This window comes from Sarcophilus harrisii, chromosome 1 (genome assembly GCF_902635505.1).
Source record: "Sarcophilus harrisii chromosome 1, mSarHar1.11, whole genome shotgun sequence".
Lineage (NCBI taxonomy): Eukaryota > Metazoa > Chordata > Mammalia > Dasyuromorphia > Dasyuridae > Sarcophilus > Sarcophilus harrisii.
The window spans coordinates 569,580,700-569,602,442 of record NC_045426.1 but is presented as its reverse complement, the minus strand read 5'-3'; the positions used below and the strand labels follow the sequence as shown (position 1 = coordinate 569,602,442).

At 33.3% G+C, this 21,743-nt stretch overlaps 1 protein-coding gene across 3 annotated transcripts in view; it reads right to left on the bottom strand.

The window, feature by feature from the left end:
• DECR1 (2,4-dienoyl-CoA reductase 1) overlaps positions 1-21,743 on the bottom strand; it is a 60,524-nt gene that overhangs the window by 2,313 nt on the left and 36,468 nt on the right. For all 3 annotated transcript variants that reach the window (XM_031946959.1, XM_003770309.4, XM_031946960.1), the window contains 2 exons: positions 7,624-7,723; positions 6,278-6,350 (listed from right to left, as the gene is read on the bottom strand). In XM_031946959.1, coding sequence (XP_031802819.1) covers positions 6,278-6,350; positions 7,624-7,723 — 173 coding nt within the window. The remainder of the gene's footprint in view (positions 1-6,277; positions 6,351-7,623; positions 7,724-21,743) is intronic.

The following is a 21,743-nucleotide window of genomic DNA, read 5'->3' as shown; positions in this document are numbered from 1 at the left end:
GGTAAATATTTAACAACTACCTATCTGGAAAAACAAAAAAAAAAAGTATGAAGTATATAATTTTAAGTTTAATCTCTATTACCGACACTTTATCCATTACCTTCTTAAGTCTAGATTACCAACGATGCTATAAATCAGCTGTACAATTTGCCAATTTCCAAGTATATACGCTCAAACAGAAAATTAAACAATTCTCTCTCAAGAGGTCATTTAAGCTGCCTCTAGAACTCCCATGTTTAGAACTACAGTTGTAAGAACTTAAAGAGACCTTAGAAATTAAATGGTCCAATCATCCCATTTTACAGATGAAGAAACTAAGAAAAAACTTAACCTTAAATTTAACCTTAACTGAAGTTAAGAGATTTGCCCAAATTCATATACCTAGTAAGTGCACAGATCTAAACACTATTCTGAATATAATTAGGTATTTAATAGATTGTTTAATGCCATTTCCTCCTATGTAGTTAGGAAATCAATCAGACTAAATATAGTCCATCAGATTCTTAGTCAATGAACATAATTAGCTAAAAAGATGGGGAATTAAATATGTTCCTAGTTAAGTGTGGGGTGCATTTAACAACATTCAGTAAAAACACCTTGCCTGGAAAACAGTAGATCTAATCTGGAGGTTTTTGAATTGACAAGGAAGGGAAAGACAGAACATTGTTCACACAAATTTGAGAAAGAGATACAGCACAGGTGGAAAAAATAGCAGAAAAAAAAATGACCAAAACCTAATAAAACACAAGGGAATAAGAAGGAGAAGGGAATAAGCATTTCTATAGCACCTACCATACATATACAAGGCACTATGCATGGTGCTTTACAATGAATAATAATAGTGAACATTTTTATATCAGCTACTATGTGTCAGGCACTGTTAAGCACTTTGCAATGAATAATAATGATGAAGATGATAGTTAACACTTCCATAGCAACCTACACATGTGCCATGTGTAATGATCAAATACAATTACAAGACAGTTGCTGCTGAGGAAACTGAAGTAAACAGAGATTAAGTGATTTGTCCAGGATCATACAACTAATAAATATATGAAACCAGATTTGAACTCAGCTTTTCCTAAATACACGCTCAGTATTCAATTCACTGAACAACCTGAATGCTTTAATATATAAAAAACACAAGAATAGTAAAACTAATGGCACAAAGTATGGATAATAAAAAGTGATAGTCCATAAGTGAGATGGTTTCAAGTCCCCTCAACATCCTTCATCCCCATGTGGATGCAATCCAGTTTACCAATGTCTCTTTTGAAAGGTGACTTGTACACAAGATCTTCAATATAATCTAACAATAGATAGCACTTTTATCGACTCTAGATGTTACTCTTCTGCTGAAAGAGTCTAAGTTTGTATTCAATTTTTTGAGAATCAAAAGAATATTGACTCATACTGAATTTGCCCACTCAGCTAAAGTCTCCAAGTTTTTTCTTTTAGTTTCTTTTTTTTTACTGAGTTGCTTTCTTGACATTTCTTCATCATTCTGTACTGGTACAATCATTTTTCTTAAACACCCATGAATTATTTTAAGTATATTCTTATTTAATCTCATTTTATTACAGCATTTTATTAAATTACAATTCTAACTTAGTAAGATATTTTAGTACATTATGCTTTGGGACTCTAATTACCCAGTCTATTGACTATCTCTCTTTTTTGTCTTCTGAAAATTTGACAAACATACCATCTATGCCTTCATCTAAGTTACTGATAAAATTCCAATGCAAGGAGACAAATTTGACTTTTGTCAATATCATTAAGCCTAAATGAAAAATAGGGCTTCTGACTAGAAGATAACATATGAAGAGTAAAACAACAAGAAGTAAGAAATTAAGAACAGAGCTTCTCAATTATTTTTTGTATTACGGAACTTGATGGCAACAGAGTGAAACCTAAACATGATGATATTTTTAAATTCGTAAAACAAAATAAAATGCATAAGATTACAAAGGAAACCAATCATTTTGAAACATGAGTATCAAGGTTTTTTTTTTGAAGTTAACAGATCCCAGGTTAAAAACTCCTGGTTTTGATTAAAGGAGGGAGTAGCAACGTTATAGATAAAAAAAAAATACACATTCATTCATGGGGAGAAAAACATGACAGAGGTCATTTAGATAAGAATCAACTGAAATAAAAAGAGAAATAGCATTGTTTCAGTACAAGTATATATCATTGAAACTGAAGATGATCTTCATTGAGGACTGTGTGAAACAGATCACAGATTTAAGATGGAAAAAGAATATTGTAGTAATGAGAAGATTATAATCACATAGCCGTCTCTTGCTGTTCTTTCTTTGGAAAGATCAGAATAGCTATTTAATTTGTAATTTGGTTTAATGATCACTTCATCCCTCAAAAATCGGAAGTACTTAATAAGGGGAATGGCTATTATAAAGCTAATTTTGACCAACAAGGAGCAATAGTGTACTACCAGGAACCTCGGAAGACAAGTAACCACTTCTTCATAGATTTTGTGACAGAGAAGAAAGAATTAATCTGTGGATAGTCTGACATCCCTAGATTTTGGGAGAACAGATATCAAAGTGTTCAGAGTAAAGCTATGTAAAATTCAGGGGCCCATTATTTTGAAAGTAAAGGAAGCCCAAGAGGTATGACAAGAATCTCTTAAAAAAAAAATTACAAATACAGAAACATAAATTATTCCAATAAGGAGGAAAAAGACTGATGTGAATGCACAGAAAACTCATCAGCAAACTCAGATTTTAAAAAGAGATGTAGAGAAGCTGAATTCCACATGACTATATTGATGAATCTTGCTTTTGGAAAAGATATGAAGAAGAAATGTTCCTCCATTCTCCTTTTGTTGGAGAAATGTTAGGAGGCGGCATTATGTAGATAGAATGTAGCATATGCTGTCAGATATGACTGTTGTTCTGGTTTTGCTTAATTTTTGTCAGAAGGAAAAGCTCATGATTAAGGTAAAGATGATCATAACAATAAATGTTTGTGATGTACCTCATCCCTATATACTTTGGGATCAGACATTTGTTTCCTTGCTGTTTCTCACACAAAACATTCTTATCTTTCAACTGATCATTTTTACTGGCAGTACTCTATGCCTGAAATTGTCTCCTTCATCTCTGTCTCTTAGCTCCTCTAGCTTCTTTCAAGTATCTGTTAATATCTCATCTTCTATGAAAAAGCAGTGGGCTTAGTGTTATTGAAAAAGATTAAATCAGTTCCTTAGACGAAGACACAGATAATAGGATTATCAAACTTGCAAAAGTCATAAAACAGAGAGAGACAATCAGTAGGTTGGGTAACAGAATTAGAGTTCCAAGACATCTCATCAGGTTTGATCACAGAACAGATCTAATAAAATGAGATTAGTAGGGATAAATGTAAATGAGCCTTTATTTGAGTCCACCTTAATGCTAATGTTTTCCCTTTGTTTCATCTCCAATTGAGCCTAAATGTATATAACTGTTTGTACATTATCTTCTTCCTTGCCCTCATTAGATTTTGAAATCTCTGAGAGCTGACACTGGTTTTACTTTCCTCCAGGTTTACTTAGCTCATTTAAGTGACATTTGGTAGGAATTTAATAAACGCTTGTTGGCTTGACTAGACTTGATATGAAAAAAGGCATCAACTTAAAAAAAAGTTTTAAATACATGTTTAGAAGATAGAAACAAAGTAACTGAGGGATAATCTCCCATATAAATCCACTTTATACTTTGTATAAACATGCTTTGTATGTACATAAATGTTAGCACATTGTGTCCTGGCATTACAATTTCTTTTCCCTGTATCTCTAACACTTCACATGGTGATTCACATACTACATATCTATTGGTTGACAGGTTAAATACAAATATGCAGCACAGTCCAAAATAAAAATAAGATAACCAAAATCTCAAATGAGCTGAAGGGAGCAAAGAATACTAACATAAACAAAATGAGCTTTTTTATTTTTGTCAAGTACAAGATCAGAATCAAAGAAAGAACAAGGGCAGTGTTTTGAGTCATCCAAGCTCACAACCTAGATATCACCCTTTATTCCATCATCACTCACTCTCCAATATCAACCAGTTGCTAAGTCCTTTCATTTCTAGCTTTGGAACATCTTTCTTGCACCACCCCTCCTCTCATTTGGCACTGAGGTGCGAGCTCTTTTTTACTGCATGCCTGGACTTCTTCAATAGCTGCTGGTTGGTCTCCCTGCCTCAAGTTCTCTCCCCTTTCAGTCTTTCCTCTAGTAAGTCATCAGACATTCTTGAGCACCTTCTATGTGGCAGGCATTGTGCTAACAGTTGGGGATACAATGAAAGGTAAAAACAAAACAAAATAGGACAAAACAGTCTGTTCACTCAAGGAGCTCCCAGTCTAATGGAAGAGACTGAACACATCTCTTGTAGATTAATGTAGATTAATTACACCAGGGAAGACTGTAGAGCGCTGGGAAAGGCTTCATGCAGAAGGTGGGACCTTCGATGAGACTTGAAGCAAGGCAGGGAAGCCAGGAAAATAGAGGGAGCAAGAAGAGAAATTACTGGCACAGAACACTATAAGTAAAAACCCTTGGATTCAGGAGATGGGTGTGTCTTGCTAAAAAAATAAGCAAGGTCAGTGTCACTGAATTACAAAGTATGTGGGCTAGAGACCATATCATAATCACCGACAAATATGCTAAGACTAGCTGAAGTCAATCAGTCAACAGTAAATATTTATTATTAAGTGCCCACTATGTGTCTGGCACCTTGCTAAGTACTGTGGATACCAAGAAAGGCCAAAAAAAAAAAAAGTCCTTGTCCTCAAGAATGCATAATCTAATGAACTGAAACAACTGAAAGTGAGAACCAAGGGTAAAAACTGTACATGGTTAGCCTGGAGAAATGAAGACTTAGGATAAGATGATTAATCAAGAGCAATAGGAAGAAGCTACAGACATTTCAACTTGAGAATTAGAGCTACAAAAGAGTGGGCAAATAAATGCAATGGAATATTATTGTTCTATAAAAAACGATCAGCAGGATGATTTCAGATAGGTCTGGAGAGACTTGATGTTAAGTGAACTGATGCTCAGTGAAATGAATAGAATATTATGTGACGATCAATTCTGATGGATATGGCTCTTTTCAACAGCAAGGTGATTATAAGCAAGTTTTGATAGACTTGTGATGGAGAGCCATCAACATCCACAAAGAGGGCTATGATTCTGAATGTGGATGACAGCATATATTTTCACCTTTTGTTGTTATTTGCTTGCTTGATTTTTCCTTCTCATTTTTTCCCTTTTGATCTGATTTTTCTTGTGCACCATGATAAATGTGGAAATACATTTTGAAGAATTGCTTATGTTTAACATATATTGGATTACTTGCTCTCTAGGGAGGGGGCAGAGTGACGAAGAAAAATTTGAACACAAGTTTTGTAGAGGTGAACGCTGAAAACTATCTTTGCATACATTTTGAAAAATAAAAACCTATTATTTAAAAAAATAAGAGTGGGCAAGACTGATAGAAGGAACAAGATTCTCCCTCACTAAAGGGCTTCAAACAAAGGCCAGAAAAAATTCTCATCAGCTGTATTATTAAAAGTATTAAATTTTAGCTGTGGGCTGATATCATTTGCAGTAGAAGACACATCTTCTGCCAGTTAGATTCTATGAAGCACCTAATGTTCTCAGGGTCCATGATTCAAATCTGAAAGGAATCATAAAAAAAACTAAGCATAATGGATGTATTGCTTGCCTCTCAGTGCACAAGGGAAGACAACAGGGAAAGAGAGAAATTGGAAGTCAACAATTTTTTAAATAAATGTTAAAAATAAACACATATTTAAAAGAGAGAGCATTTAGTCCAAAACCTCACATTTTATAGATAGTCTCAAGCACAGAAAGATTAATTGACTTGCTAGGTTACAAAGAGCACAGGTAGAACTGAAACCTACACTCTCCTGACTCTAAATTCAGCGCTTTTTCCACTAAACCACACTCTTTCCTAAATACTAATAATTATGTCAGCTTTACTTTGAAATTACTACCAAAATACATGAATAAATATATATGCATGTAATATAAATTTTGTTGACTCTTTACCTTTCTTTTCATTTGTTCTTACTTTAAAACTCTAGATAACTGAATGTAGCCATTTCAATATTAATATATTTATATATATTACAAGGCAATCAATTGCCCAATAGTCATTTCTATATATCTTAAATAAAAGGGCAGGTACTCAATATTCTTATATTCCATATGCATCATGATGTCAAATTAACTAAGACTTACTTTAGTTCTGATAGGTCCCGGTTGTATCACATTGAATCGCATGCCATATCTACTCCATTCAGCTGCAAGAGACCTAGAAATTATCACAGAGAATAGGAAATCAATAAACAAATTTTCCTTAAAAAAGGCACTGATCTTCTCTGGTCTAAGCCTACTATGAAGTTATTCTCTCTCCCTCCTCATAGTGCCTTCTCTTTAATAGCATCTTTCTTCTTACTATACCTAAATCTGATTAGTCTGCTAAACTCCTGTATGGATCTAGTATGTTTGGGCCTCATGACACATTCCTTTAATGGATTCTTCCAAATGCCTTTCCTTGGTACTGCTCTCCCAACTCTATTTCATATTTGCCACTTCTGGTACCCATTTTACCTCTCATTTTATCTGAAACTTCTTTTCTTAAATAAACCTATCTTTAGGGGGGAAAAGGTACTGATTTCTCAACTGGTGTGAGAGGGATAAGAGAAAGAGAATTTGGAACTGAAAATTTTAAAAATAAATGTAAAATGAAAAGATATGCATAGATTAAGTCTTCCTATCTTGCCCAGGCTAGAAATACGGGGACTACTCACAGGCCCAACCCCACTCTAATCAGCACAGGAACTTTCAAATGCTCTCTAATTGACCTGCCAATTTACACCTTCTTCTCTCCTGAGGGATCACCAAGTAAATGCCAAATTTGTTTTACTGAAACTCAGAACTCCCAAGCACAAGAAACCTTCTCAACATCAGGAAACACAGGCACACAACACCACACCTAGCAAATCTGTTTTCCAAGGATGCACAATGCCTACTGCCACCAAGACAATGGAAGTTAGTACTTTGCAGACTAATTTTCATCAATTTAACAAAGTGATCACGATATGCGTAACACTAAAAAACTAACACTTCGAATTTCAGTCATTTTTTTAGTTGTGTCTGACTCTTTTTTTTTTTGTTTTGTTTTGTTTTGTTTTTGTGACCCCATTTAGGTTTTCTTGGCAAAGATACCAGAGTGCTTACCATTTTCTTCTCAGCTCATTTGACAGATGAGAGAACTAAGGCAGATAGGATTATGTAACTTGCCTACAGTCACACAGCTACTAAGAGTCTGAGGCTAGATTTGAATTCAGAAAGATGAACTTCTCTGACTTCAGGCCTTGTACTCTACTGTGCCACCTAGCTGCCTCAGTTGCTAGTGTACCTTTTCTTAGGGCTGCTGTTTAGTGTATATATAGAGGTGTCTTGCATCTATAAGATGATCAAAATGCAAGTAAAAGGAGTTTTTAAAAAGGCTATAGTACAGCAGGTGCTACTAAATTGCATCAATCAACTTAAGTTGCAGGATAAAAATGATTATTACTTACAGGCTCATTATTTCCACACCTGCTTTGGCAGAAGCACTTGGCACTACAAATGCTGATCCACTCTTAGCATAGATAGTTGTGATAGCCAGGAATGCAGCCCCTGAAAATGTATAAGACAATAAAGCTGATTATTAATAAAGCTATTTCTAATGAGACCAGAAAATATGGTAGAATGAGAAGAACCTAGCTCTTTTTCACAACTTTCAGCAAAGACTGAGAAAGAGCAACAAACCATGGAAAAGCCAAGAAGCAATAATATTAGGTATCTTCCAGTCCAAGATAGCCAGAGACAGAAACCTTTCAATATGGGAATAGGGTTAGGGCCTGTAGTTGTGAAACTGAGGCAAAAATAATGACCTAAAAAAAAAAAGCCTAGAAATCACATCTCAAGAAATCATCAATAAAAATTGCCTTGATCTAACAGAACCACTCAGTCAATAAGCATTTATTCAGCACCTTCTATATATCTGGCACTGTGCTAAGTGCTGGGGCTAAAAGAAGACAAAAGACAGTTCTTATCCTAAAAAAAAAAAACACCTCACAATCTAATGGGAAAGACATGAAAAAAAATTATGCAAAAACAAATGATATACGAGATAAATAATCCACAAGAGGAAAATGCTAGAAGTAATAGGAATTAGGAAAGGCTTCCTGCAGAAGAGGGCTTCTTAAAATTTTTGCCACTTTGCAACCCCTTTTCACCCAAGAAATTTTTACATAACATATAGGTATACAAATAAAAAAATTTACTGATAATAATTCATAACTTGACAACCCTCACATTCAGTTACAAGACTCTATATGAGGTTGCAACCCACAGTTTAAGAAGGTGGGCTGTAGAAGACAAAACTCAGGGGGCAGAAATTAGAGGGGCAGCAAAGTGAATGTAGAAAGAATTTACCAATTCTTGAAAGAAACTTTAAAATAAACACCTAAACAAGTTAAAAGACAAAATCCAGAGCTTCCAAAACAAAGAAAAAATTAATATAAGCTATCAGAAAGAAAGAGTTCAAGGACCAAAGAGCTGCAATCATTATCACATGAGGTTTGGCAGCTAAAGCTTGTAAGATAATATTCTAAAAAGCAAAAGTTAAACATCTGAAATCAATTTTAACTGGCAAAATTAAATCTGATCCTAATGGAAGGGAATGGACCTTTAATGAAATAAGAGGATTTCTAATCATTTCAAATGAAAAGACCAGAGTTGACTAGAAATACAAAAATGAAAACAAAAAATATAAAAAAAGGTAACTATATTTGAGCAATTGGAAGAAATTATCACAAGGGTGAAATAAAGGAATAAAGGGAGAAAAAATAAATGTCCTACCAGGACCAAATGTCATCAAGGATCCAAAAAAAGGAGTTAAATAAAACAGAAGATCTGGGAAATTGAATTGTATTTTGGTGATCTTAAGAAATAAAAGGAAGGGTAAAAATAATAAATCAGGGAAGAAAAGGAGATAGGCCCTGCTACCTCCCATAATCAACATACATAATAAGGGGTGAAGGCAGAACACACACACATACATAAAGATATTTGTTGTAGAATCAGCTGAAAAGGGAAACAAAAGAACTAGGAAAGACTATGTAGAAAATGAGAATAAGGATAAATTCAAGAAAGGACTGATCATAAACAAAAAAACTCCAACCTTGGAATATGGATTATGAAGAGGTGTTAAAAAAGAAAGAACGAGTAAGAAACTGATGTGGGTGAGAGAAAGATAAGAGGGGATACAGAAGAGGAAATAATATTAATATAGATCAGTGGTCCTGAGCATGTCTCCTCTTTCATCACTTGTATCTTAATAAAGAGACTGAGAGCTAAGAAAGTATAGTCTTAGCATAATCATACAAAGGTAAATACACAATTAATAACAATCATAACGTGAGTGTAAATGGGACAAACTCATCCATAAAATGGAAGATAATAGCAGAATGGATCAGAAAACAAAAGCTAATACTTAAGTTGTTTATAAGACATAAAATAAAAAGATTAATATAGTTAAAATAATGAGCTAGAGAAAAACCTTTCATTTAGGTGAGCACAAAAAAGAAAGTAGTAGCTATTATGATATAAGATGAGGCAATAGTAAAATTAAGTTTTATTAAAAGAAATAAGTAAACTACACAATGCTTAATGGAATCACAAATAATGAATTAAACAAATTCTTCATATATACACACATCAAATGCCATTGAATCTAATTACCTGAAGAAAATTTTTTTTAATTTATAGGGAAGAAATAGTAAAACTCTTAATACTTTAAGATTTAATGTATCCCCTCTTAGACATAAACAAATCTAACAAAAAATAAAGAAGAAAAAAAATAAATTTTTTCCAAATGAAATTTTAGAAAGTTAGATATGATAGACGTCTGGTGACTTGTGTATGTGTATGTATGTGTGTATAACATACTTGCATATATCATCCATATATACACACATGTGTGTATGTGTGTGTGTGTGTATCTCAGAAGTACATGAAACTACAAAAATTGACTACTGAGCATGTTTTAGGGCATAAAAATCTCACAAAAAAATAAAAACAGAATATTAACATAAATAATATTAATATAATATCTTTACATGGAAAATTATATTCAATCACAGACATTTTGAATAAAGCATTAAAATTCCTAAAGAACTGATGGGAGTAAAGAATAAGCCACAAAATAATAATAGCTACCATTTACATAACACCTACAATAGAACTTTACAATTATTATCTCATTTGATTTTCACAACCCTAGAAGATAGGTGAACTTATTATCCCCATTTTCTGAATGAGAAAATTAAGGCAAACATAAGAATTAACATAGAATTTGATCAAAAAAAACAATAATAGTGTGACAACATACCAAAACTTTAAGGATACTGTCAAAGTAGTCCTTAGGAGAAAGTTTGTATCTGTAAGTACTTTCATCAGACAAATAGAGGGAAAAAAACAAATCAATAAATTAGGCATGAAATTTTTAAAACTATCTGAAAAACAATAACAAAATATCAGCATAGAAACTCTGAAAATTTCTGAAAGTGATGAACAAAATTAAAAATAAAAATACTGAATTTATATACAAAATACAATCATAAGTAACATTTCTTAAAATTAAATATCAAGCATTAACTGATTTTTTAAAAAGAGAACCAAATTATTAGCATTAAAAATAAAAAGAGCAATGCACACAAAAAATGAAGAAACACAAAAAAATTATTTGAAATTATTTTGCCAACAAGAATAAATTCTATGGATGAATATATTTGAAAATATAAGATATTTAAGTAAACAGGACAAGAAAAAACAAGAACATGGAAATTTAAATAAATCATAAATCAACTGAAACAACAAAATAATTCTATCAAATAATGAAGTTGACATGGAATAGATTAGGAAACTCAAGTTTCAGAAGCAAATGATACAGTTAAATATTAAATAAAACCAAAGATCCCAGCTACTAAGAATCAGTGTTATTTTTTTTTAATTCAGGGAAGATTTAATAACATTTTGAAAGAAATTAAGTATAAACTGACATCTCACATAATATGCTAAGAAAAGCTTCAAATGAATATTTGACTTAAAGGGTGACATCAAAAACAAATTGGAAAAACAAGGAAGAAATTACTTTTTATATTTATGGATAAGGGGAAGAGTTCATGAACAAACAAACAAGAGTTAAAGAAGTTCACAGAAGATAAAATGAACAATTATGATTATATAAATTAAAAAGGTTTTGCATAAACAAAACCAGTGTAGTTAAAAACTAGCCAAGGTAGGGGGGAGGATTTACAGCAAGTGTCTCTGATAAAGGTCTTCTATTCAAGATATGTTATAGAACAGATTCAAAATTTTAAAAATAAGAACCATTAAAAAAAAGAAATTCAAACTATCAACAATAACATAAAAAGTCTCCAAATCATTAATAATTAGAGAAATGAAAATTAAGATAACCCAGAGGTTCTATCTCACGCTAAACAGATTAGCAAAGTCAATTTTTTTTAAAGGTGAATTATAATTGTTGGAAGGACTGCAAGAAAACAGATACAACAAGGAGAATTTTGCTGTGTCTATGACCTAGTCAACCTGTTCTGGAAAGCAATTTAAAATTTTGTGTGAAATACTGGTTTATACCTGAATTTTGTCACTCTATTGTCACTCCATTTCCCCCCAAGAGTCCCAAACTGTGCATACTTTCTGAACAGTAGCATCCCTAACTAGGATCATATGTTCAAAGATATCAAAACAAGAGGAAAATGACTCATGTACAAAAAATATTTATAACAGCTCTTTTTGTAGTAACAAAGAATTGGAAATCAAAAGGATACCTGTCTACTGAGGAATAGATACAGAAACCATGATTTATAAATGCAATGGAATATTATTATTATTATTAAAGAAATAGATTTGGAGAATCCTGAGAAAATTTCTATGAACTGATTCAGAAAAAACTGAGTAGAACCAACAGAACAATTTATACATTGATTGACAAGTTATAAAAAAAAAAAATATTTGAGAACTGAGCAAGGCAATGACCAACTATAATTGCTAAGGACTGATAATAAAGCACACTATCCATCTCTTGTCCAACAAATAATTGCCTCAAGATATAGAATAAAGTAAACATCTTCAGACACAACCAGTTTAGGGATTTGTTTTGATTGACTATAAATATCTGTTATGAGAGTTTAATTTTTCTTTTTTCTTTTTCAAAGCAGGGAGGAAGTGGGAGAATGTAGAGGAGAATAGGGATAGGGTAGGAGAAAGAAAGAAAATAGGATGATGGAGTTATCTTTTTAAAAAAAAATGGAAGTGAGAAAACAAAAAAAAGCTAAAAGAGGCACAGACAAGCAAGAGAAAGAAAACTATAAGTTAAATTTAACATACTTAAATAGAAAAGCAAGTTGCATATAAAAGGGATCTGCAATGTCATGCACAATCTTATGTTCTACTATATAGATATATATATATATATATACACACACATATATACATATACATACATATATATGGAAATGCTCATTTTATTTAATTTTTGTCAAATTCAGAATAAATATAAATAAGATTATCTTATATTTATGTCTCTTTTCAATTTATGTCTCTTTTCAATGTCTCTTTCAAAAAAAAAATATTTGAGAACTGAGCAAGGCAATGACCAACTATAATTGCTAAGGACTGATAATAAAGCACACTATCCATCTCTTGTCCAACAAATAATTGCCTCAAGATATAGAATAAAGTAAACATCTTCAGACACAACCAGTTTAGGGATTTGTTTTGATTGACTATAAATATCTGTTATGAGAGTTTAATTTTTCTTTTTTCTTTTTCAAAGCAGGGAGGAAGTGGGAGAATGTAGAGGAGAATAGGGATAGGGTAGGAGAAAGAAAGAAAATAGGATGATGGAGTTATCTTTTTAAAAAAAAATGGAAGTGAGAAAACAAAAAAAAGCTAAAAGAGGCACAGACAAGCAAGAGAAAGAAAACTATAAGTTAAATTTAACATACTTAAATAGAAAAGCAAGTTGCATATAAAAGGGATCACACAAGGGATACACAAGCCATTTAGCTTAAATATAGCTTAATTTAGCTTAATATAAATGACTTAATATAAGGTCATAAATCTAGTTAAGTATCTAAGGCCAAGTTTGAATTCACAAATTCAAGTACTATATCTATAGCTTCAGGAATTTTACTGGAATCCCTATAGAGGCTGGTCTTAATGGGTAATCAAGTTAAATCAAGGATATGAGCCTAATATAGACAAATTCAAATTTAATCAATCTGAGCCAAGCATACTTTAATAATATAATCATTTAAAATGCAAACTAATGTTATAATATAAAAGCAAAAAAAAAGTGCTCTATAGATGCCGAGGAATATAAATTTCATACTTTTATTCACTCCCCTCAGACTGGGTTAGTAAAATATATTTTGCTTTTGTTTATATAGGGTGTCCCAAAAGTCTCAGTCCTGTTTTATAAAACTTTTTTAAAAAGTTTATTCAAGCTGTAATAGCTTAAAATAACAATAGCTAATAACATTTATAGAACACTTACTAAAGTGCCAGGCACTGTGCTAAGCACTTTACATTATTATCTCATTTTATCCTCACAACAATCCTGTAGAGGTGTCCCAAACCTTTAAGGTTTACATTGCCTGAAGGAATCCAATGGGGTGAGGAGTCTAAAATTCTATTAGCCCTCTTTTACAAGGAGGAATATGTGGCTTACAAGGGTTAAACAACTTGCAAATTTAGATAATGCATGCAGCTATGGAGCAGAAAAGTATTAAAATAAAAAAGCGGTGACTTTAGTCCTATCTCATTCACTCAATCCCTGTATAACCTTAGACAATCATTTCATCTCTGGGTCTCAATTTCCTCATCTGTAAGATAAAAATGGAACCATATGACTTTTTAAGGATATTTCTAGCTCTAATATTGTTAATTTAAGACCTTAATTTCAATGTTCTTTACATTATATTACAATGCCTTCTCTGACTTACTAATATGTACTCTACAAATAAAGCACTATAATGTCTAAATCATCATCAGAGGATTCCTATGCACTGTTTTTGTGAACATTATATCATAAAGATCCTATGTTATGTTAGATGCTACATATACTCCAAAAAATATAGACTTCTGTCCCTAGACACACAGGTTGCTCATTGGATAGAACACTGGGCTTAGATTCAGAAAGTTCTGGCCTCAGACACTTACTATCTGTGTGATCCTGGGCAAGTGACTTAACTTCTGTCTGCCTCAGTTTCCTCAATTGTAAAATGAGGATAATAATAACACCTACTCCCAAGGTTGTTGGAAGGAATAAGATGGAATTTATAAAGGACTTAGCACAATGCCTGGCACATAGTAAGTGCTTAATGCTTGTTTCTTTCCTTCATAGAGATCCAAGATACTATGGTCATGTCTCTTCTATCTAATTATATCTAGATGTAATGCAAGAGCTTAAAAAGACTACTAGTAGTTGCTGGAAAGAATATAATCACCATTAAAGTCTGCCTCCCTTGATTAAATCTACTATAGCTAAGGCAAGTGAAGATCCAAGTACCTTCATAAGAATGATTACTGAGTCCAACACCCATCACTATCTCTACTTTTTCCCTGTGTTTTAATTTTATTTTTATTATTGTATCGCTTCTTTTTTTCATGTTTTATACTTTGCACAATTTCCAAAAAGCACAAAAGATCATGTCTAAAGTCATCAAAGTGTTTATATGATTTCACACATAGTTGAGAAGAATGTATATCTTAAGACCATAAGCAATTGCAGACAAAATATAAATCTTTTCCTTTCTCATTCTTTCATCTTTTGGCTCCCTTTTGATGACACTGCCTCAAAGGCCACTCATTTTAACACTGATTATACATTCGTTCATTCCCCCACCTCAATGGGGAGTTAGGGGAATATTCCTTGCTCCCCATTACCACCTCCAGGTTCCCCCTCTACTACCATGACTCAATAACCTCTCCTTTTTTGAGGTTCACTTAATCCATATTCACCACCAAACAAGTCTTTTTTCTACTGAATTTCAAGTCTACTCATCTTCCTTCCTCAATGAGATCAGTGAGTGGATTGTAGTCTTTCTCTCCTTCCCAAATCCTTCTTTCATACTGATGGGGCATTAAGTCTAACATATTAATTTTGTAGATAAGTAAACAGAGGTACCCAAAACTTAGGTGATGTCCTCAAGATCACCCTCAAAAGCATTTGTTCTTCAAGCCCAAATCCAATGTACTTTTCACTCCTCAGGGATCTGTTAATGTTCCTTTCACTGACAATTCTTATTATGGAATATTTTAAATTTCTTTTTTCTACATTTAAGGAATAATGTCTCTAAATTTTTTCTATTTCACTGATTTTTTTTTGTTTCTTTCCTTTCCCCTAGCTCTCAATTCTTTGAGCTCTTCTCTCCTGTTCCCCAATATAAAGCCTTCAAATATGTTCTTGTCATTGTAGACAGTAAGTCAATCCTCCAGATTATCTAGGCAATTAAATGCCTACGTGGATGCATAATGATAATATTAATAATAAAACTGTATTTTTAAAGTAATTTTTTGGCTTTGCCAAGTACTTTCACATCCATCACAGATTTTTATTTGTGGCAACCTTATGTGGTAAGTAAAAGGATTAACATTATCACTCCTACTTTGTAGATGAAGGAACAAAAGTAGAGAAAGTTTAAGAGATTTGTCCAGTAAAGCTTGGGTGAAGGCATGGAAGGTATACTGCTTATCTAATTTGCAGATAATAAAAAGCTTGGAGAAATGACAAAACTAAGATCCAAAAGGGTTTCAATGGCTGAAAAAAAAGAGTCAAAGTTATGTCACTGTGACAGTGTGATAATTTCAAAGCTAGAATGAGTAAGTGGTAATCTAGTCCAACTCACACTCAAAAGAATTCACAGTACAAGGCTTCGTTTTGCAAAGCAAAACAAAGCCCAATGCGGGGAAACTTTTGTGGTGCAAGAGGCCCTAGGAAGATATGTTCAAAATTGAAACATGACCAGGCTGGGTATTACATATATGGAATCTCTGTTACTGGAGAGTCTGAGGCTGGTCAATTGCTTAATTCTGGTTTAGTGCTCCAGAGCATAAATCAGCTTTACCGATTTAAGCTGGGTCACTTGGTATCTCTTTATTCTGACTCTGGCTGTGTTCTGAACTATTTATTTTGGTAATTTTACTCAACTTGTCTGGCATCCTGACTCAGATGTCTGCTCTTGGCCTCTGCATTAGCCTTTGGCGTCTTGATACCAGCCACTCTACTCCCCAACCATTACTTTTTTGTTCTCAATGAATAAGATGAAACCATGGTAATAACGACCTCAGAAATCTAAACTAATTTTAATTGCGGACTCTTGTAGTATAAGAACGAATAGGCAATAAGACCATAGGTTTAGAGCTCATAGGGACCCTAGAAGCAATCTACTCCAAGCTCCTCATTTTATAAGTGAATAAACTAGGGGCCAAGGAAGTATAGTAATTAGACTACTTTGAATAGAAGAGTCATGTCTCAAAACCCAATCCTCTGATTCCAAATCTAGCTTTTTTTCTCCCTAACACCTACTTGTTATTATTGTTGCTCAAATGTGTCTGATTCTTCATGTCCCCATTTGGGGTTTTCTTAGCAAAGACACTGAAGAAGTTTGCCATTTTCTTCTCCAATGCATTTTATTAAAAAAAAAAAAAAAAAAACTGAGGCAAATGGTTAAATCACTAGCTCAGAGTCACACAGCTAGTAAGTGTCTAAGTAGATGAATTCAGAAAGATGACTCTTCCTCATACAAGGCCTGTGCTCTATCTACTGAGCCACCTAGCTTCTACTTTCTGTTATACAATTGAAAACTATAAAAATGAATTGAGGAATAAATGAATGGTGAAAAAATTATTTTAGGTCGCCCCATGAAAAATAAACTCAATGAAACATATAGTCATTTTGCACATTGTTAAGCTAGTTAAGAAAAATATATATACTTTTATCAAATATCTTTGATAAGGTTCTAGTGTCTAACTAACACAGACATAGTGTACTGCTAATAGGAATTGAACTTGAAGATGTGATCAACAAAAACAAAAGGCTTATGTCGATAAGCAATATTCATAGCATCATTTTCTTAGTAGCAAAAAAATTTATGAAAACCTAGTTTTCCAGTAGCTGAGAAATGGTTAAACATGGAAGTAGTTTCAAAAGAAATGATAAATATGAATATTATAAAGAAATATGGGGAATAAAAGCCAAAAAGCCAAAAGGCAGATACAAACACAGCCTCAGACCTAAAATATGGTCCACCTTTTAGGTGTCTGAGCAAGTTCTGTTCAATGAATGTAATAGGATACTATTGTGCTATAAGAACTGATGAAAGAGATGTTATCAGAGAAACCTGAGAAGACATATATATACCGATGAAAATGAATTGAACAGAACCAGGAGAATGATTTATACAGTAACAATATTGTAAACATAACCAACTTTGACAGATTCAGGAACTCTGATCAATACAATAGCCAACCAAGTTCCAGAAGACCATGATGAAATGCATTATCTACTTCCACATAGAAAAATGATTGACACTGAGCAATTTGATGTTTATGTGTATGTTTTTCTTTTTTGGATGTGGTCAATAAAGGAATTTGTTTTGCTTGATCTTATGTATTTGATTCAGGGTTTTTTTTTTCGTTTTTTTTCAAAGGGGGCAGTTGTGAAGAGAGATGAGAAGGAGAGAATTCAAACCTGAAAATTAAATAAAATTGTACTTTTACAATAATAATAAATGATCTTTAAAAATATTATGTGATAAAATTGTATTCCCTGATACTTTAGCCTTGTAAAAACATGCCTCAATCAATCAGTAATAGGCTTGTTTCCTTAAGCTATGGAGCATGTATAAAACTACAAAATCCTTCAGAACCCAAGAGACTAAAAAATAAATGGAAAGCAATGGAAAGGGTTTTCCACCAAAACCCTTTGAGAGGAAAGATCATCTTAATTTTCTGTGTTATCCTCAGTACTTTACACACAATAAGGTCTTAATGCATGCTTTATCATTCCTTTTCATTAATTCTAACCATAGTAAGTAGAACCATGGAAACCTATGTATAACAATGTAAATGGAAAGAACAAAAAATGATGAACCAGAACACTATGTAATAATAAAAATCAAGTTTGACTTGGAAAAGAGTTAAGGAAAAATACTTTCCTTCCTCTCCTGCAGAGATGAGAAACTACAATTATGAAATTTTGCATATACTGTCAACCATAGCAGATGAAGGGGCTAATAGTTAGTTACTTTGTTTTCTGAGCCATTTTTTTTCTCTGTGTTAATATATATAGTACAGGAAATGATTTGATGGTATGGGATGGAGAGGAGAGAAGATATTCAAAGGAGTTGCATTGTGAAAACAAAAAGCATCCATTAAAAATAGATAATCCTTATCCTTGTAAGAACATGCCTCAATCTATTTATCAATCCCAAGCTTTAGACTAAATGAAATTTTCATATAAGTTGATACAGCGTTGTGTTTCTTTTAATAATTAGTAAATATACAATTATAACAATAATCGCTTTTTGTTATCATTTTGTTTAGTTTTAGTTCTTGTTTCTCTTATTTGCTTTATTTTCAGCTACTTGACAGTTTATCTTGGTTGTTAGAAATTAGAATTTAAAAAGAAAAAGAAAAATATGTGAAGACATATGAGGTGATACAGAATGATAACAACATACACAAACTGGAACTATGTTACATTTTTTATTCTGATTGGTATATTTAAATGTTATGGTAAAATTTTCAAAGAAAGATTCATTGCTAACTTGATATTAACAACTTCTCTGCAAACAAATATGCTTTTTCAGAATAAATAGGCTTCAATGATGCAAAATTCTATATAGATTGCAAGGCATTTATGCTTCAGCATTATACTGAAAACATACTGATTTTTTCAATAATAAGAGTTTTTGTCTTTGAAACCAATTGCTGTATAAAGGGAAAGAAATATAAGTATAATTAGTACTTATATTTTTTTCCCTTTATACAGTAATATAAGTAGTGCTTTAGGAAAGAGGGAAGAAGCACTAAAACAGATCGATTCTAGATTTAACTCTGGTACTGACTCTATCAACTCTAATGAGTTAACACTTTGTAAGGATTCCAACATCTCCCCCTTTCTTTTGATTTAGAACATAGGTGGTCATGACCTTCTTGACTTCTCAAGGAGGTGAGAACCCCCAAAAAAGATGATCACGCCTTCCCTGACTGCTCAAAAAAGAAGTGAAAACACCATAAAAAGAAGGTGGTCATGCCCTCCCTAACATCTCAGGAAGGGAGATGAAAACACCAAAGGAAATGGGAAATCAAATCAGATTAGCGGGTTTCTGAAGGGGCTCACTTGAAACAGGTATACATAAATCCATCAATATTGGAGGCATTACACATAATTACATAAGCACATAGCAATATAACACAGGCTAGTAGTAATGTAACAAGTAACATGAATCAACGTGAGAATTTGTACAAGTCCATAAGTCCTAGAAATAGTCCAAAAGAAATCCATTGTCCATTAGTACAGGAATCCAATATTTCCTGTAAGCTTTTGAAATCCTGCAATAGTCTCATCAACAATTTTTCATCTCAAGGAATCCAATGATTCCTGCTGGTTTTCAAGAACTGAAAGCTGAAGATTTAAAGTTCTTTTAACAGTCTCATTGTCAGCTATGTTCTTTCAGTATCAGATGTTTCTTAAATCTTCTCCTTTGTTTTGAGGTTTTTCTCTTTTTCTGTTTCTCTCTGATGGACAAGGCGAATACAGCTCGTTGGCACCCATCTGATTCCTTCTCCACCTGTTTCCTTCTCTGTCTGTAAAAATACAAGCAAACCCTCTCTCCTAGGCAGTTAACCTATCTAATTCCCTTCTATTTACCACTTTGGGGATTTCTCATCATCATCTGGCAATTATATTGGAGCTGTTTGCACTGGACACTGTCCTGTTGGGTTAAAAAGCCTGTATTCTCTCCAACTGTAATCCCTTGATGCTATCTCATTGCTTTTCTGCTAATTGATCATGTAATCTCTTTGTGCCATGTTATTACTTTTAGGCTGATTGATCATATCAGAGTCCTGAACTTCTAAAGAGTCTCTGGGTATAACCTCAGCTGCCATCCTGCCTCATCTGTCTTTTGACTGATACCTTGGAGGTGGGCTCTACCTCTCATTTCCCTGCGTCAATTTACATTCAGAGGCCCAGTGAAAGCCTCCTTTGCATTTTGGACATGGGGTTTGGGGTTTTATTCTCTCACCTTGTCCTCTCACTATATCTACATTGGGCTCTGTATCTACATTGGGCTCTCAAATGTCGAACTTTTCCACACTGAAAACATCAATGAGTTTCTCTAGAATTCCTTTGCCAAGAAGGATCCTATCTTACCATATTCATCATAGTTTGGGCATAACAAGCATTTGTGCCCACTGTGGCACAGCGTCTTATGATCTCCTCTAAAGGAGCATCTTTGTCTAATCCCCATATAATCCTTTCGCAAACCTCATTGGCATTTTCCTTAGCCAGATGTCTGGTCATTATTTCTATAGCTGCATTATCTCCAATGGTTCTTGTTACAGCTGTTTGCAAACGTCCCATAAAATCTGCAAAAGGTTCATTGGGACCTTGCTCTATTTTTGTGAAGGCTTCCCCTCGATCTTTTTGTCCTGGGAGGAAAACCCAAGCTTTTATTGCAGCCTTAGAAATTTGCTCATATACTGGTATGGGATAATAAATCTGTTCCGAATTCTTTCCATACTGACCTTCACCAGCTAGTTGGTCAAAAGCTATTTGTACATTAGCTCCTGTTTGCCTGTTGCATTGGGCTTGCATCCTACATAATTTCTGAAACTCTGAAAGCCACCACAAATTTTGTCCAGGTTCTAAACATATTCTAGCTACAGATTTCCAATCATTCGGGGTCAAGATTTCATAAGACAAATTATCTAGTAACATTTTAACATAAGAGGATGTAGCCCCATAAAGAGTGCATCCCTTTTTCAAATCTTAAATTTTTTCCAAATTAAAAGAAGTGTATCTTCTCCCTTTTTGACCTGAAGAGTTAAGCTCTTCAATCACAGGATATACATTTATAAAATCAGATATATCTTCTCCTTCATTTTTTGCCTTAATCAATGCTTTTTCTAATCTTGTCACAGGCTCCTTAATAGGTGGTTCTGATTGCATTACTGCCTCTCCCCCTCTTCCTTTTCCCTCCACTCATGAAGAGTTAATTGAGAGGGGAGGGTCATGAGATGAGGAATGATTTAATTTCTCCTGCTGTTAAGTATCACACTCCAAATTGTACTTAACTCCATTCTTATCTGATTCTTCCTCCTTTTCATCTAGTTTAGTTGGCACCTCCCCCTCCTGCTCTTTCTTCTTTTTCCTTATTTTAACACCTAAAGCCAGTTGTATTAAATTATATGTATTAAGTATGTCTTTGGAAATTGAGTCAGGTCCATTTTTATTATAGAATTGACAAAGATCCTCTCTTACTAACTTCCACTCCTCTAGATCCAATTCTTTTTCTGTACAGAACCAAGGACATATGTGCTTTACTTACAGTTTCTA